The sequence below is a fragment of the Ipomoea nil genome, unplaced genomic scaffold (genome assembly GCF_001879475.1).
Source record: "Ipomoea nil cultivar Tokyo-kokei standard unplaced genomic scaffold, Asagao_1.1 scaffold2845, whole genome shotgun sequence".
In the NCBI taxonomy this organism is placed as follows: Eukaryota; Viridiplantae; Streptophyta; class Magnoliopsida; order Solanales; family Convolvulaceae; genus Ipomoea; species Ipomoea nil.
The window spans coordinates 4269404-4286351 of record NW_017619273.1 but is presented as its reverse complement, the minus strand read 5'-3'; the positions used below and the strand labels follow the sequence as shown (position 1 = coordinate 4286351).

At 34.0% G+C, this 16948-nt stretch overlaps 3 protein-coding genes across 3 annotated transcripts; 1 reads left to right on the top strand and 2 right to left on the bottom strand.

Annotated features, from left to right (window-relative positions):
- LOC109160284 (feruloyl CoA ortho-hydroxylase 1-like) lies at positions 1-16582 on the bottom strand. The gene is made up of 3 exons (XM_019308583.1): positions 16546-16582; positions 694-1206; positions 1-607 (listed from the first exon to the last, which is right to left on the bottom strand). The coding sequence occupies exons 2-3, from the start codon at positions 1191-1193 to the stop codon at positions 31-33; spliced, it is 1077 nt and encodes a 358-aa protein (XP_019164128.1). The 5' UTR covers positions 1194-1206; positions 16546-16582; the 3' UTR covers positions 1-30.
- Positions 13186-14025, top strand: LOC109159864 (uncharacterized mitochondrial protein AtMg00310-like). The gene is made up of 2 exons (XM_019307973.1): positions 13186-13432; positions 13508-14025. Exons 1-2 carry the CDS (start codon positions 13186-13188, stop codon positions 14023-14025), a joined length of 765 nt encoding a protein of 254 aa, XP_019163518.1.
- On the bottom strand, positions 15218-16606 carry LOC109160285 (feruloyl CoA ortho-hydroxylase 1-like). Its single transcript, XM_019308584.1, has 2 exons — positions 16030-16606; positions 15218-15943 (listed from the first exon to the last, which is right to left on the bottom strand). The coding sequence occupies exons 1-2, from the start codon at positions 16527-16529 to the stop codon at positions 15367-15369; spliced, it is 1077 nt and encodes a 358-aa protein (XP_019164129.1). The 5' UTR covers positions 16530-16606; the 3' UTR covers positions 15218-15366.
- Between the last annotated feature and the right edge of the window lie 342 nt (positions 16607-16948).

Sequence of the window (16948 nt, the reverse complement as noted above, 5' to 3'; positions counted from 1 at the left end):
TTAGTATAGTTGATATTGAACTTCCATTCCTTATTCTATTCTGGCGAAGGCAATAGTGTCTTTCCCATTATGAGCTTTCCGGTAGAAATGCTTGGCGTAGTCGGAATACAGAACCGACTTGTATACCGCCTTCTCCCCGCTTGCCAGCACCTCCGGGAGCGGCGCCACGATATCGTTAGGCCTCGGGTTCACGAAAACCGGCACTGAGATCCTGTCATTGTTCTCATTGGCCATAACGCGATGCTCGATACTCTTGTATCGGCCGTTGCTCATGATCTGGAGAGCGTCGCCGATGTTGATCACCAGAGCGCCCTTCACTGGCGGCACGTGAGACCACGCCTCGTGCTCCAGTTTGCGCACGTATAGGCCTCCGATGTCGTCTTGGAGGAGGAGTGTGAGGGTGGAGATGTCGGAGTGACGGCCCACGCCGACGGTGAGATCGGGGTTGGGGCACTTTGGGTAGTAGTTGATGTTGATCCTACGTGAACCCATTAGAAGTGATTCCTTGGAATCGTCAATTTCATTCACGTTTAGTCCTTGCATCAATGCCTCCAATAGCTTCCTACTCACCATTTCACAGCTTTTCAGGTACTCCAGTGCATCATCTCTGCAGGGACAAATTAAAGAAGTTCAGAATATATGTTATTTTCATTCTTGCATGGAAAAAGGATGAACATATAAATAGTGAGGTACCTGCAAGAAGGAGGCCAATATTGAGCAGCTTCTTCGTCGGAAACATAGAACATACTGAGGTGATCTTTCCACTCCAAAGCCTTCTCTATCTGTGGAAGAAAGCTTGTGCTATACCTCACATGGCTAGTGGCAGAATTCTCCTTGGAGTACTTCTTCTTCTCCTCCGCCGGTTCTCTAAAGAACCGGTAAGTGGCGGCCTTAGCCTTCTCCAGCATCTCAAGGGGAATCCCGTGGTTCACAATCTGGAAGAACCCTCTCTTCTCGGCGGCGTTGCAAATGAGCTTAGCCACCTTTGGGTCCTCCCAGTTGGAGACGTCAATCACCGGAATGGAGTCGTCGGTAACGACGTCCATGCTGGATAACCTCTCCTCCGGCGGGTGAACGTATTGGTTGGGGAGGGTTTGGAGGCCAAGCTCCGAAAGACCCTTCACTCCATGGCCTTGTTTCACCACAAAGTCGTTAATGTCAGAGAGAACAGTGGAGAGTGTTGTTGAAGGCATAGTTTAATAAAATGTATGTATTAAGATGGATATGATGGGATGAGAGGTGAGTGAATTCCTTGGTTCGATCTTGAACCCCTTTTTATAGTGGTTTGGGGTGTTGGAGTTGGTGGCTTAATTCAATTATTTTATTTGGCCTTAAGTACGTAGTAAAGTAGCCTTTGAAGACCAATGAAATGAAATATATCTTTTATGGCAGCTAAAAATGACTTTTTGACCTTCAAAGAGGTGTAGCCCACACCCCACAGCATGCAGACTCAAACTACATACGTTGTAATCGTTTCATACTTAGCCGTTTTCAAAAAAATTGGAGTCCAACTTTTTCAATTATAGTGTGCAAATTTGAATTATAGATCCTATATCAATATGCAAATTCATCTACACTGTATATATATGCTCAAAATTTGAATTATTTCTATATTTGATTTTATGGTCATTATTAGATCATTTTCACATCTAAATACAAAATATTATTTTTGTTACATTTTGTATACGATTTTTTTTTGGGTCATATTCATGAGATGTTCAATACATAATTCTATATGAGATGTTCATGCATAGGTAAATAAATGTTGAATTTGTTTATTTAAATTGGTAATTTAAAGTATATAAATGCAAGATAATATATGAAAGATTGATTATAATTGTCACAAAAATAAATGTTTGCAACTTTGTAATAACGCTAGTCTAAAAGCGATAGTCTTATACTTTTGATTTAAATTTCTCTAATTATTCTTAATTCTCTTTTGGGTAGCATTATTATTATCTTCATCTTCAGTACATGTCCTCTTTTTTGTTTTTGTTTTTTTTTTTTATTGGTAGTTTATCATGTGCAATTGGGTTACTGGTGGTAGCATAGACAATCGTTATGCTGTGGAACCGTGTCCATAACAATATGTTCATAATTACTGAACTATATGTTCATAATTATAAAGTTATATATTCATAATTTTTTAACTTCATATTCATAATAATTATTGAACTCTATATTCACAATTACAAAACTCTATGTGTTCATAATTACTGAATTACATGTTCATAATTATAAAGCTATATATTCATAATTTTTGAACTTCATATTTACAATTATTGAATCACTATATTCATAATTACAAAACTATATGTTCATAATTATATTCACAACTCTATGTTCATAATTATAGAACTATATGTTCATAATTTTTGAACTATATATTCATAATTATGATTTATGAACAGTTTTGGAGTCGTGTCCACCTTGCAAGGTGAACACGGTTCCACGGCATAAATTGCCTAGCATAGAGGGATACATCGTGCAATGAAATTATAGTGTAAGAAGCTTTAAATTTTCCTTGCTGTGTATATAACTGTGATCTTTGTTGTACTATGAACTCTTATTTTACTATTGACAATTGCTGTCAATTGATAATAAATAATTCAAAATAACATTGTTATAATGATATACTAAAAATTAAATTAACTTACAAATTTCTTTAGAAGTTTTCATGCATTGATAATATTCTGATGTGTAAACTTATTCAATTCGGGCCAGTGAAATGTCAACTGATGTAGCAACAATAAGATGTGAGCTCGGGTGTGTAATGTCGTCCTCAGGGGATTGAGGGTTATGACTCGCAATATGCAATCACAAGAAACTAGGCACTAGCATAAGGAAATCAACAAGAAGCTAAGCAATTCATAACAAGATTGAGGCTACGGTAACTAAACAAAATAAAAAAAAAAACACATATGAACAAGATGGAAACACAAAATAAAGGAATAGGAGTCAAGTTATGGAGCATTATCATCTAGATGCTTCAACAACCTATGGATTAGGGAGAACAAATAACAAAGAGTCAACCGGGAATGCACATAGGTATCCTAGTTTATCAACCACTCTCGTAAGCAATAAACAAGGATTAGAACAAGGAATTGCCACACTCTCATGGTGTATCAATTTCAAGTTCATCAAGCACACAAAGCATCTAAAAACCCTAATTTCCCCAATTTTCATAGGAAAAATCGGGTTTATGCAAGGGGTGGCTAAAACCATTGACCCAATTCTCATTGTAGCCAAGAATTCTCCAAAAACAAGCTAATGAATGTGTACATCAAACATTAACAAGATATAAATACAAAACCTTCACAAACACATGAACCCTAGGTTGGAGTTCTTCCCCTTTTTTGTAATAATCACAAATCAAGTATCAAGATAGATAATACAAGCCTAACTCAAGTCCAAAAACTAACTACACATGATTAAATAGCATAAAGAACACAAAAACGCATGCATTAAACATAAATCTTGCAAAATAAAGAGATAAAAGGAAGAAGAACTTATGTATTGAAAATGGAAGAACAATCTTCAAATGTTGGAATCCAAGCTTCAAATCCAAGATTACAAGCTTCAAAAGTGTTAAGAAACATAAATCTAAATCTAATCTAACCTAAAAATATGAAGGAAATGAGTAGAGAATGTCTAGGGTTCTAACAAGAATCAAAACCAAGTAGAAATGACAAAAATCGGACTTTAAAAAGGGCAGAGCACAGTGACACGGCCAGTGACATGGCCGTGTCCAAAATGACAGTAGCTACTAGAATGCACAGAAATTACACGGCCACTGACACGGCCGTGCACTTGGCCGTATCTTTTGGCCTTAAAAAGGTCAGAATTTAGAACTTTGGTCTTCATGAAAATTGTAGCCCTTCTAGCCTTCTTTTCAATGGTGAAAGAAACATTTCATTTGGACATTCTTATGCCGAGATATGGTTTAAAAATCAAATAGTGGTCAGTTTTGGATTGTAAGTTTGGAACTTCAACTTCAAGGATACTTTGACCCTTGTGGATTCCTTTTTAGGCTTTGATGTATTTATAGGAATTGTAGCCCTTTGAGTCCTCTTTCCAATGGAACAAGAATCACTTAATTTGGATACTTCTAGACTGAGATATGGCACGAAAACATAACAGTGGCCAATCCATGCGAGAATTTCAGCTTGTTGACACTTGTTCCACTTTTGCCTTGGTTTAATTTGTCCATATGATCAACACCATTGAAAACATCACTTTTTGGCTCCTTTGGAAGTGTTGCATCCATCTCCTTAGCTTCACCTTGGCTCCCCTTGACTCCAAATGCATCCAACATGATATAAAATCCTTCATTTCTACTCAAAGATAATGAATTGTGCATAATTGATCAAATGAGCAAAATAAAGTCGTTTTGAACAACATTGAAACACTTCATAAGCAAAACAAGGCTAAATATGGGGTAGACATGGGGTATAAATATGAACAATTATGCACTTATCATCAACATTGTCAATTCTTTGAAAAATGGTCGTACCGTTTTAGAGTCCAAGTATAATTGTATTTATGATCAACAACTTTGTAGTTAGGTCGCACAGGTCTGACAATGATATAAGAACAATTTTGTCCGAGAAAAAAAAAATAATAGTATAATATTTATAAAGTAATGTACAATTGTACCATTATAAAAATACATACAAAAAATATTAATACCATAATGACCTAAATCATTCCAATAATGCAAACGTATAATTGAAATATTAAGTTTTGTTCTAAATAATCAAAAGAAAATTAATTAAACGGGAAAAAAAACTTAATTTTTTTTAATACAAGAAAATCAAATGATATTTGAAGTTCCTGATTTATAATCTTTGATGCTCAACTTTGAATGCTATGTATTTAGCCGGTTTAATTATTTGACCAAATTTTATATTAAATTATATATATATATATATATATATATATATATATATATATATATATATATATATATATATATATATATAATACGTTTTAACATATTCATAGTATATGTTTAACAATTATGTCAACTCTAATTGGGATTGAGGTTCGAACCTAAGACTTTTTTTTTTTTATATAGAAATTAATAAGTAAGTTAAGAATAATAAATAGTTAACGGAATATTCCGTTACTAAAGTTTTTAATTAATTATTTTATTTAAAATTTATTTTTAAAATTGGTAACCGCTACGCCAGCACAATTTCAGGTTAACATGTCATTTTAAACCTAATTGCATGATTTTGTGTTGTTTAAGGACCCAATTGCATTGTTTTTAAGTTCGATGGCCTAATTATAATTTGGTGTGCAGTTCGGTGGCCTATTTGACCCGTATTCCTTTAAAAAATAGTAAAATCCAAAGTAATCTGGTATATTTTACAAGTTATGATGTCCTTGAATTGTCACATCAATAAACTTATTTATATTGTTAAATTTAATATTGATGGTGAAAATTAATTCGGGATGAATCGACCTAATTGACCAAATTAAATAAATGACCAGAAATATAAAATAGTTAATATAAAAAGCAAAATTGGGAGTTTTTTTTTTTTTTTTAATTTTTTATGTGAAGAATGTAGATAGGAATGAATAAAAATTTAGTTTTTGTAATGAGGGAAAAAAAAGTTGTCATTCTTGCAAAATAACTGGTTATTAGTATAAAATAAATTAAAGTCCAACTTAGTTTTGCAAAAAGAACTATAAGCATGGTTGCAGTAGGCGCTAGGCTCTAGGCGCTAGTCGGGCGCCCGGGCAGCGCCTAGCGCCTAGGCGGAATCTAGGCGGGCATCAAAAAAACAGTGGAAGACTTGCAATTTGACAATTTTAATGAGGTTGTTTTCAACATTCAATCAAATAACACATCCAAATAAATGAAATAATGATAATTCATAAGTCATAACATTAAAACAATATTAAAAATTAAAAATACTCAAATACTTCAATCATCCAAAGATTCAAAGTATCAAACTAGTCTACGAGTATATATATATATATATATATATATATATATATATATATATATATATATATATATATATATATATATATATATATATATATATAATAAAAAAATTAGTAAGGTCGAGCTAATCGGGTTAACTCGATCGAAATGGACGAATTAACTCAGCTAAGTTAGACGCTAGGCGGCCGGTGGTCTAAACGGGCGCTTAGGGGGATAATCGCCATGGTCTAGGAGCGCCTAGCGCCTAGGTGGGCGCCTACGCCGAATTTTGCAACAATGACTATAAGAGATAGTATTTCAAAATAAAAATATTAAATGCAATTTATAGAATTAATTAAGCCGATAAACAATAAATAAATAAAAATTAAGCCGATGTAATTTTTTTTCTTTTGTCTCTATGTATTGTATGTGCATAACTGTAACCATTTTCTGTAATAATTCTAAGTTGAAATGATACTTTTGATTTGATAATGATACTTTATATTAGATATTTTAAAATTAATTAATTAAAAATTAAAGTCATTTTTTCTTTAATTAATTAAAATTAAAGACATGTTTTGATAAGCAGAATGGATAGTGCATGTACCTAGTCCAACATAGCGCAAAACAATTTCCTCTGCAAACAATTAAAAAATCTCAGCCGCCAAAACATTATCCAAAAAGCAACGTAAAATAAAGATAATGTTGAGATGAATGTGTAACTATTCTGATCTTTGAGAGATCATTATCCTAAATTCTTAATCTCTATAATGCAATGTTGCAAAACACGCTAGGCGCCCCCTAGGCGCCAAGGGGACGCCTAGCGCCTATGGCGCCGATAGGCGCCGATTTTTTTTATTTTATTTTTATTTTTTTTATTATTTTTTTTAATTAAAAATTTTTAAAATTTAGTAATAAAACATAAGGTTTCCATAGTTATTTCATAGAAACTATTTACGAAAGTGATTGTAAAAGTGTTCAAAAGATTGTTTAAACCATCTAAATACATAAAAAAAAAACTAAAATTAAGAGCTAAAGAAGCATTTTTTTGAGAAATTACTGGACCAAACCGCCTTCGGCAGTTTGCGGGGTGAATAGATCTCGAAAAAATACGCGATTTGAAAAAAAAAATTGTCCAAAACGGACAACCGAGTCAAAAGTTATGCCTTCCCGAAGTTTTCGCAATTTAAAACGCAAAAAAAAAAAAAAAAAAAAAAAAAAAAAAATATTTAAAAGCGCCGGTTCAGCCGGCTAGGCGGCCGGCAGCGGAGATGGCCGATTTCGGCCTTCTTCGCGGCGGTGCAATGGCGCTTAGCGCCAATTAATCGGCGCCTAGGCGCGATTTTTGCAACATTGCTATAATGCAAATTACCAAATCTTAGGGGTTGATTAAAAAGGTCAGAGACTGAAATGGGAATAAAATTTGTTTTGTTGATAATGGGAAGATTTTGAAATTTGGACTGAAATGGGAGATGAATGTTTGGGACATGCGTTTGATGTCAGAAATGCATTTCCACAAAGCGTTTGTTATTTTTATTTTTGTTTTCGAACGTTGACCACAGATGTAAGTGGGAAATGCGTTTCTCGTAGAATACGAGAAATGCATTTTCAACATGTGTCTCTCACCACCGGCCGCCTGGGCGAAGAGACGCAAGTTCACTAGGTTTCTTCGTTTCCTTCTAATAACTCAATCAATCCGCCATGGATACCATGGAAGCAACAATTCAAATAAAGTTCTTTTCAGGATTCAGACCTTTATTTGAATGTTATCAAATTAGCACACGGCCCGGACGCTGTCCTCCTCTGGCTAACTTGGGACTTTCTTCTTCTGTAGCTTCGACGCCCTCTCCTCCTCCCCCGAGTTTAGAGCTCTATGTTCATAATTTTATCACTATATGTTCATAATTGTAAGTTCATATAATGTCAGAGCTCTGTGTTCATAATTCCATAACTTACATTCATAATTCCATAACTGTACTATACATTCATAATGCCACAAACGAATAACGCCGTTAACGGCGAGACAAAATCAGTTAAAAAAAAAAAAAAAAAAAAAAAAAACTAGAATGCCGCGTTTTTCCTGAAAACGACGTCATTTTGGACTCATGTCCACAATGCATTGTGGACACGAGTCCACAGCATAATTTGCGGCTCTATATGCCGTGCCTGTTAAATGGTTTTTTTTAGAAATGAATTTATTATATTGCAATTGAAAAAAAAAAAAAAAGGAGCAATATATAAAACATCATAAGTCTCAATCAAAGTTATATCCCTCATTTATGTTCATATTTTTAAAGAATAAGGGTCAAATAGGCCATCGAACTGCACACAATAATGCAATTAGGCCACTGAACTTAAAAAATTACAATTAGATCCCTAAATTAACCATTTTCTTGCAATTTGTCTAATTTGTAAGTTTTCTAGGTCGTTAGCAGGTCACTTTTTATTTAAAATATTTTTTAAAATATTTATTATTTAAAATAATTATTAAAAAAAAAACAGAAAACCGTCTCCGACTAGAGACGAAGAACTCTTCATCTCCGATCAGCCAGAGACGATCTGTATCTTTCTTTTTTTTTTTCTTTTAAAAAAAATTAAAATAATTATTTAAATAATAAATATTTTAAAAAATATTTTAAATTAAAAGTAACCTTGTAAGTAACCTATAAAACTTACAAAATAGATGAATTGCAAGAAAATCGTTAGTTTAGGGATCTAATTGTAACTTTTTTAGGTTCGGTGACCTAATTGCATTATTGTGTGCAGTTCGATAGCCTATTTGACCCTTATTTCTATTTTTAATGTTAGTCATTTTGTGCATTATGCTTTTAGAGTTGTACTATATAATTTTTTGGACAAAAATACCTCTACCGTTATAACTTCCGTTATCTTTTCCATTATTGTTATCATGCACATGCATCCACCGTATATTTTCTTATATTCTTTAATGATAATAATATTTTGTAGACATTATATATTGGATTATTATAATAAATAAATTTGATTTCATATATATTTTAATTAGTAGGGATTAGTTAATTATTTAAAAGATATAAATATTGGGCATATGTTTTTGACTTTTTTGCGCCTCGCGCATAGAAAATAATAATAATAATAATAATAATAATAATAATAATAATAATAATAATAATAATAATAATAATAATAACAATAGTAACAATAGTAACAATAGTAACAATAATAATAATAATAATAATAATAATAATAATAATAATAATAATAATAATAATAATAATAATAATAATAATAATAAAGACCAATGGATGACATAAATTAGTTCTTTAAAGAAATGGGTACAAACTTGCAACAAAATCAATTAACTAAAAGACGTACTTTTCTTTTTTTTGACAAAATAAAAAATGATATTCTGACATACACTACATACACATCACAATTTTTTTACTTCAATGTAAGTAGGTCTCATACTCTCGTTTTATGAGAAAATCTTTATTCAAAATTCAAAATCTTTATTCAAAATTCCTTCCACCTAATGAAAGTTATTTTATTATATTATTTTAAAAGTTAAATAACATAAAAGCATTTTTGTTTGAAACTTCTCATGTTTAAATTGTACAAAAGAAACTATGCATATACACTTTAATATGCATATATGTCAAAATAATTTGATAATTTGAGTTGAGTCTTGCAACAAGTGAAATTATTGTGTGGGGATTGGGAGAAAATTGATAAAAGGGAGCTGGGAGAAGTTGGTGGCTTTTCTCTATTATTTAATGTTTTTTGAGTATAAGATGAGATGAATGTAACACCGTAGCCTTTAAAGACTAAAATTCTATCATTGAATTGAAGGCAACTGTCTTGAAAATGACTTTTAGAGCTTCAAACAAGGAGCTGAGGGATGTGCAATATTGACCAATCACAGCCTGGGATGGGAAGTCACACAAATTCTATGTGCCTTACTTGTTAAATGATTTTTTTCAAATGAATTCAATGCAATAGAACCCATGAACTTTGCTAAATTGAAGTATACATGTACTCAATCTCAATTAAATAAAAGTCAAGTTGATAGTAAAATTATTTTAGGAAAAATTACACATTTTTTCCTGAGTTATATACTTATAGCACTTTTTTCTCTGAATTATTTATGTAAGCATATTAGCCCCTTCAATTATTCTAAAAGTGGTAATTTTTCTCCCTGATATATTAAATTGACATTTCTACACTTAAAGTAAACATTTTATTTATTTTACTTCTCCAACAAATTATTGTGTATACGTTGGGATGACCACGGTTTGGTTTGAATTGAACCGAACACTATAGCAATCGAATTAAAGTTTCCGATTATGATTCAGATTTAGAACCCAAGATTTGTACTTCAATTTATTAAAATTATGAATAAAAAAACTGGATCCTGAACCGTGAACTGGGGGTTCTGGATCCGGTTCGCGATTTTGAACTGTCTTTATTTTAAAATTTTATTTTTTATTTTAAAATAGTCTAAATTCAACAATAAATTTATTTTATTTTTTCAGTTCGGAACATGAACCGATGAATATATATATTGAAATTGTTCAATTATATATATTGAAAGATGATAACCGATGAATTGAATACAATAAATATAATGAATTTTATCATTATATCTCGACATTAACAAGTAACTTAAAATTGGGAAGGGAAAATAACATTTTTAAAAAATTTAAAGTGTCACATATTTTTATAATTTTTTCTCTGATATAATTAAGACACGTTCGAAATTTTATTTTTAGAGAGTCCAACAATTATTTTCTTGCAACTTGCGGGTAACTTCCATATGGAAATGATAAAGGTGCGTTAATTATATTAATTGCAAGTTTTTTTTTAGAGAAAGATAAACAAAGAAAATGGTGTTGCTAAATATGTTTTCTAAATTGGAAAATAGAAAAACAAACAAAATCTAAGTTTGCTTCCTTTTTAGGAAGTGGAGTGTCAATCATTGACTCAATAGCTTTTAAGACTTTGGATCACTTACCGATTTGAAAATTTTGAAGTAATGCTCTAACTATAAATGCCGACATCCTATTAATTTAAAGGTGATGTTGGATTGTTTAGTGATTAGCTCTTAGTTGATAATGAAATTTTAGTTGTTAGTAGTTAATTAATTTTTTAACCGTATTAATTTATTTAGTTAATTGATTTTATTGAAAGTTTTTATTATTTATATATTTTGATAAAATTAGATATTTTTTAATTAATTATTATAATTCTTTAAATATACTCATGTAGCATGGATGAAATGATACGAGTCTTTTCAGTATTAATTTTGGTGTGCGGTTAGTTACTAGTTGACGGGCTTAGGACACATTTTTGTGATCGGACAATAGAAGTCTTTAAATATATAATATATCTCTTAATTATTAACAATTGATTTTTTTTATCTTGTTTATGTGGAAGTAATTAAATATCATTGTTATTTGTTTTACATCGGATCATAGGCTGTCAAAAAAAAAGGACAATTAGTTGATTTAATTTTATCTTTTATTTATATAATATGGATGTAAATATAATTGTTATTTGTTTCACATCGTTGTCAAAACTAATAAAGACAATTTTTTTTTTTATTACAAAGGAAGGGAAATACCCATACAATCTATGCCTACACTGAGGCTCAAAACCTACACCTCTCACATAGGAGAGCAATCCGATACCAGTGGACTACAAGCCACTTGGTACTAATAAAGACAATTAGTTGAGTTAATTTTATCTTTTACTATAATGTGCTTGAAAATATATATTTTTGTTATTTATTTCACATTGTTGACAAATTAAATTAGTCTCACAAACTTTGCAATATTAATCCTTCATTCAAAAATTGCTTAAAAAGAGATAAATATCTTGGATTGGTGTCAATTGACAATGCTAAAATTTTTTATATGTTATTATTAGTACCCCTAGGTTCACTAAACTTGTCATATAACAAACTTCCACATCATAAAATTAATATGCCCAAATTATTTTGCAATTGGTAATGAATTCAAAACTACTACTCCATACTACTTTTATCTTTTACTATAATGTGGAAGTAAATATCATTGTTATTTGTTTCACATTGCTATCAAGCCCCTCCAACAAAATCCTTGAATATATTACATATATAATCTCTCGATGATTGATAATTAATTAATTGATTTAATTTTATCTTTTACTATAATGTGAATGTAAATATAATATATAGTTATTTGTTTCACATCGTTGTCAAATTAGCCTCTCAAATTGTGCAATATTGATCCTTCACCAATGTATATAATTAAATTGTTGGATGGAGATAAGCATCTTGGATTGGTGTCAATTGACATACATATTTATTTTTAATATACTTTATTTTCATTTGGTTCACTTTTTGTATATTACATGTTAGTTTTTGGACTCAACCTAACGGTATAGTTCGCTTCCAAGACTACGTATATCATTTAAATATCTCAGCCGCCAAAACATCTAATTACATTAGTTATCCACTTATTAACCATTTCAAATTACCATATTAGATAGTTAATCATTTTCTCTTTAAGGATTTTTTTATTTTTTGATTTTAGTATATCATTTGTGTCACGCATGATATGAGAAGTGCAAGCTAAGTGCGGTTAAAGTGGTCTCTTAACTGACGTTTGACGCAAGTAAATGCATCATCAATGCGTTAATTACTTTTAAAGAGAATTTGTGTCCAAACACTTCTCGTTAGCTTGCTTCTATCCTATTCAAATCGAAACCAAACAGATCCACAGCTGTTTTTATGGAAAAGTTTAACTGAATTGACAAAATTTGATCGAGCTTCTTCCGTTGAGAATGCAGTGTATCGGTGAGCCACGAAGATGTTATAATCTAAAAATATAAAGGAAAGTGTGTAAAGATAGCAATAAAGTACAGAGAAAAGAAAAAAATGATGAAATGTTGGCTATAAATAGGAAGAAAAAGATCGAGAATAGGAGAATGATGAAATACTAGCTATAAATAGGAAGAAAAAGATCGAGAATAGGAAAATGATGAAATACTAGCTATAAATATGAAGAAAAGGATAAGAAGAAAGATAATAAATCAAAATGAATATGCATGCATTATATTATGAGATTGAGAGAAACTAAACGCATATAAGATACGAATAACGGCTTAATTCATGGATGCAGAGTTGCTAGAGGCGCCCCTAATCTCTCATTTATTTTTTGCTGATGATAGTCTTTTGTTCTTTAGGGCTAATGTGCAAGAGGCCACTGAAATTAAAAACTGTTTGTTGGTGTATGAGAGTTTATCCCAGCAAGCAGTCAAACTATCAGAAGTCTAATATTTGCTATAGTAAGAATACGAGGGAAGAGAATAGGGAAGAGGTCACACAGATTTTAGGGGTCACCCAAGCTCCTAATTTCGGAAAGTATGTAGGCTTACCCTATTTTATTGGGAGGAATAAGCGGGCAGCATTTGCATATATTGAGGATAAAATCAGGCAAAGAATTGGATCATGGAATAAAAATCTACTGACACAGGAAGGTAAGGAAATCTTGTTAAAAAGTGTGGCTCAGTCTATGCCTACTTTTTGGATGTGTGTTTTTTTACTACCTGTAGTTGTTTGCACGGCCATTGAGAGGACAATGAACCGTTATTGGTGGGGATCCGGTACTGACCATGGAATTCATTGGAAAGCATGGGATAAATTGTGTGTCCCAAAGAAATATGGGGGGCTGGGTTTCAAGGATCTGAGAGCATTTAATTTAGCAATACTAGGCAAGCAGGCATGGCGGATGCTTACCAACACTGACTCATTGGTGTCCCGTGTATATCAAGCGAGGTATTATCCTAAACAGACTTTCTTTGAGGCATGTCTAGGAAATAACCCCAGTTACTGTTGGCGTAGTATTATGGCAGCTAAAGAACTGGTTTGTGGTGGAGTGAGACGGCGTGTTGGGACTAGAATTTCTACTTTAATTTGGGAGCACCCGTGGCTTCAGGATGACTTAGATCCTATGATCCATACGGAGATGCCACCGCAGCTGGCGGGAGCTAAAGTGCTTGGCTTGATAGATCAGAATACATGCAGGGACTTGGGACCATCCTATTGTCTCGGATATTTTCCAACCAAGTGATGTGTGCCCCGAATCCTAAAGATACCAATTTCCCCAGGCTATGAGGATATGTGGTATTGGCATGGGGACCCGAAAGGTTGCTATTCTGTAAAGAACGGCTACAGGCGTATTGTTGGGAACTATACAAATAATAATAATGGGGCATTTGATAAATGGCTCACCCTGTGGAGACTAAAAATCCCCCAAAGTGGAAGACATTTTTATGGAGAGCTATAAGTGATATCCCCCACTACCAACAATTTGCTTATAAAGAGGGTGGATGTGGATCCGATATGTGCCAGGTGTGGAATCATGCAAGAAAACATTATGCATTCATTAGTATCGTGTGGCTATGCTACTTCCATATGGGCTCAATCCAACCTCCCATTGCCCAATATTGTGACAAATATTTTCCATGAGTAGTTTAGTGCAATCTTAAATGTTCTAGACACTAATGGAATTATATATGCGGTTGCGATTCTATATCATATTTGGAGAGCACGAAATGGAGCAGTATGGGATGTCTGTCTACCCCTACCCAGGAAATTGATTGTCGTTGTGGCCGCAACGCATGCATGGCGTCGGGTACACTGCTCGGCCGACCGGGACGCTGCCGACAACGTTGCTGCTGCTACCACTGCCGGACCTCCACTGCCGGAATCTGCTGCTGCTGCTACGGTGGATACACGACCAAGGAAATGCTATATAGATGCCGCATATTTTCATACCACGAATTCGGCCACGGTGGGTGCAGTGTTGCTAAACGCCGACGAAGGATACGTTGCGGCGTAAAGTGCCCCTTTGCCGAGCTGCTTCTCCCCGCTCATGGCCGAGGCGTTCGAGTGCAAAGAGGCTTTATCATGGCTACGAGAGCGTGATGAATAGGCCGTCCAGATTTACACGGATTGTCAGACGTTCCAGTGCTATTTATCGTCACCAGGAGCTCCACCCATATCATATATTGGTTATGCTATTGATGTCTGCAGAGCTTGCATGTCTTCGTTTAATTTCTGCTCAGATAATTTTGTTTCTAGATCGCAGAATTTATTAGCTGACACATTAGCTTCTACAGCTACACAACTTTCTATGACTATGTATTAGGACTCTGTCCCTAACACTATTTCAGTTTATCTCTAAATATAACCACATTGGTTGCTTTAAAAAAAAAAAAAAAAAAAAAAAAAAAAAAAAAAAAAAAAAAACTCATATAAGATACATTAAACAATCGGGTGAAAGTTTTTATTAATTTCATAATAATCGAACTTATTGGAAACATATAAAATAATGAAGCATGCTAAGTAGTGCTAACAAATATGTAATTATCGCATATGATTAGTATAGTTGATATTGAACTTCCATTCCTTATTCTATTCTGGCGAAGGCAATAGTGTCTTTCCCATTATGAGCTTTCCGGTAGAAATGCTTGGCGTAGTCGGAGTAGAGAACCGGCTTGTATACCGCCTTCTCCCCGCTCGCCAGCACCTCCGGGAGCGGCGCCACGATATCGTTAGGCTTCGGGTTCACGAAAACAGGGACGGAGATCCTGTCGTTGGTCTCATTGGCCATAACGCGATGCTCGATGCTCTTGTATCGACCATTGCTCATGATCTGGAGAGCGTCGCCGATGTTGATCACCAGAGCGCCTTTCACCGGCGGCACGTGCGACCAGGCCTCGTGCTCCAGTTTACGCACGTAGAGGCCTCCGATGTCGTCCTGGAGGAGGAGTGTGAGGGTGGAGATGTCGGAGTGACGGCCGACGCCGACGGTGAGATCCGGGTTGGGGCACTTTGGGTAGTAATTGATGTTGATCCTACGTGAACCCATTAGAAGTGATTGTTTGGCATCATCAATTTCGTTCACGTTTAGTCCTTGCATCAATGCCTCCAATAGCTTCCTACTCACCATTTCACAGCTTTTCAGGTACTCCAGTGCACCATCTCTGCAGGGACAAATTAAAGAAGTTCAGAATATATGTTATTTTCATTCTTGCATGGAAAAAGGATGAACATATAAATAGTGAGGTACCTGCAAGAAGGAGGCCAATATTGAGCAGCTTCTTCGTCGGAAACATAGAACATACTGAGGTGATCTTTCCACTCCAAAGCCTTCTCTATCTGTGGAAGAAAGCTTGTACTATACCTCACATGGCTAGTCGGACAATTCTCCTTGGAATACTTCTTCTTCTCCTCCGCCGGCTCCCTAAAGAACCGGTAAGTGGCCGTCTTAGCCTTCTCCAGCATCTCAAGGGGAATCCCATGGTTCACAATCTGGAAGAAACCCCTCTTCTCGGCGGCATCGCAAATGAGCTTAGCCACCTTTGGGTCCTCCCAGTTTGAGACGTCAATCACCGGAATGGAGTCGTCGGTAACGACGTCCATGCTGGATAACCTCTCCTCCGGTGGGTGAACGTATTGGTTGGGGAGAGTTTGGAGGCCAAGCTCCGAAAGGCCCTTCACTCCATGGCCTTGTTTCACCACGAAGTCATTGATGTCAGAGAGAACAGTGGAGAGTGTTGATGAAGGCATAGTTTAATAATAAAATGTGCAAATTAAATATATGTATTAAGATGGATGGGATGAGACTTGAGAGGTGAGTGAATTCTTTGATTCGATCTTGAACCCCTTTTTATAGTGGTTTGGGGTGTTGGAGTTGGTGGCTTAATTCAATTATTTTATTTGGTCTTAAGTATGTAGTAAAGTAGCCTTTGAAGACCAATGAAATGAAATATATCTTTTTATGGCAGCTAAAAATGACTTTTCGACCTTCAAAGAGGTGTAGCCCACACCCCATAGCATGCAGACTCAAACTACATACGTTGTAATCGTTTCATACTTAGCCGTTTTCAAAAAATTGGAGTCCAACTTTCAATTATAGTGTGCAAATTTAATTTGAATTATAGATCCTATATCATTATGCAAATTCATCTACACTGTATATATATGCT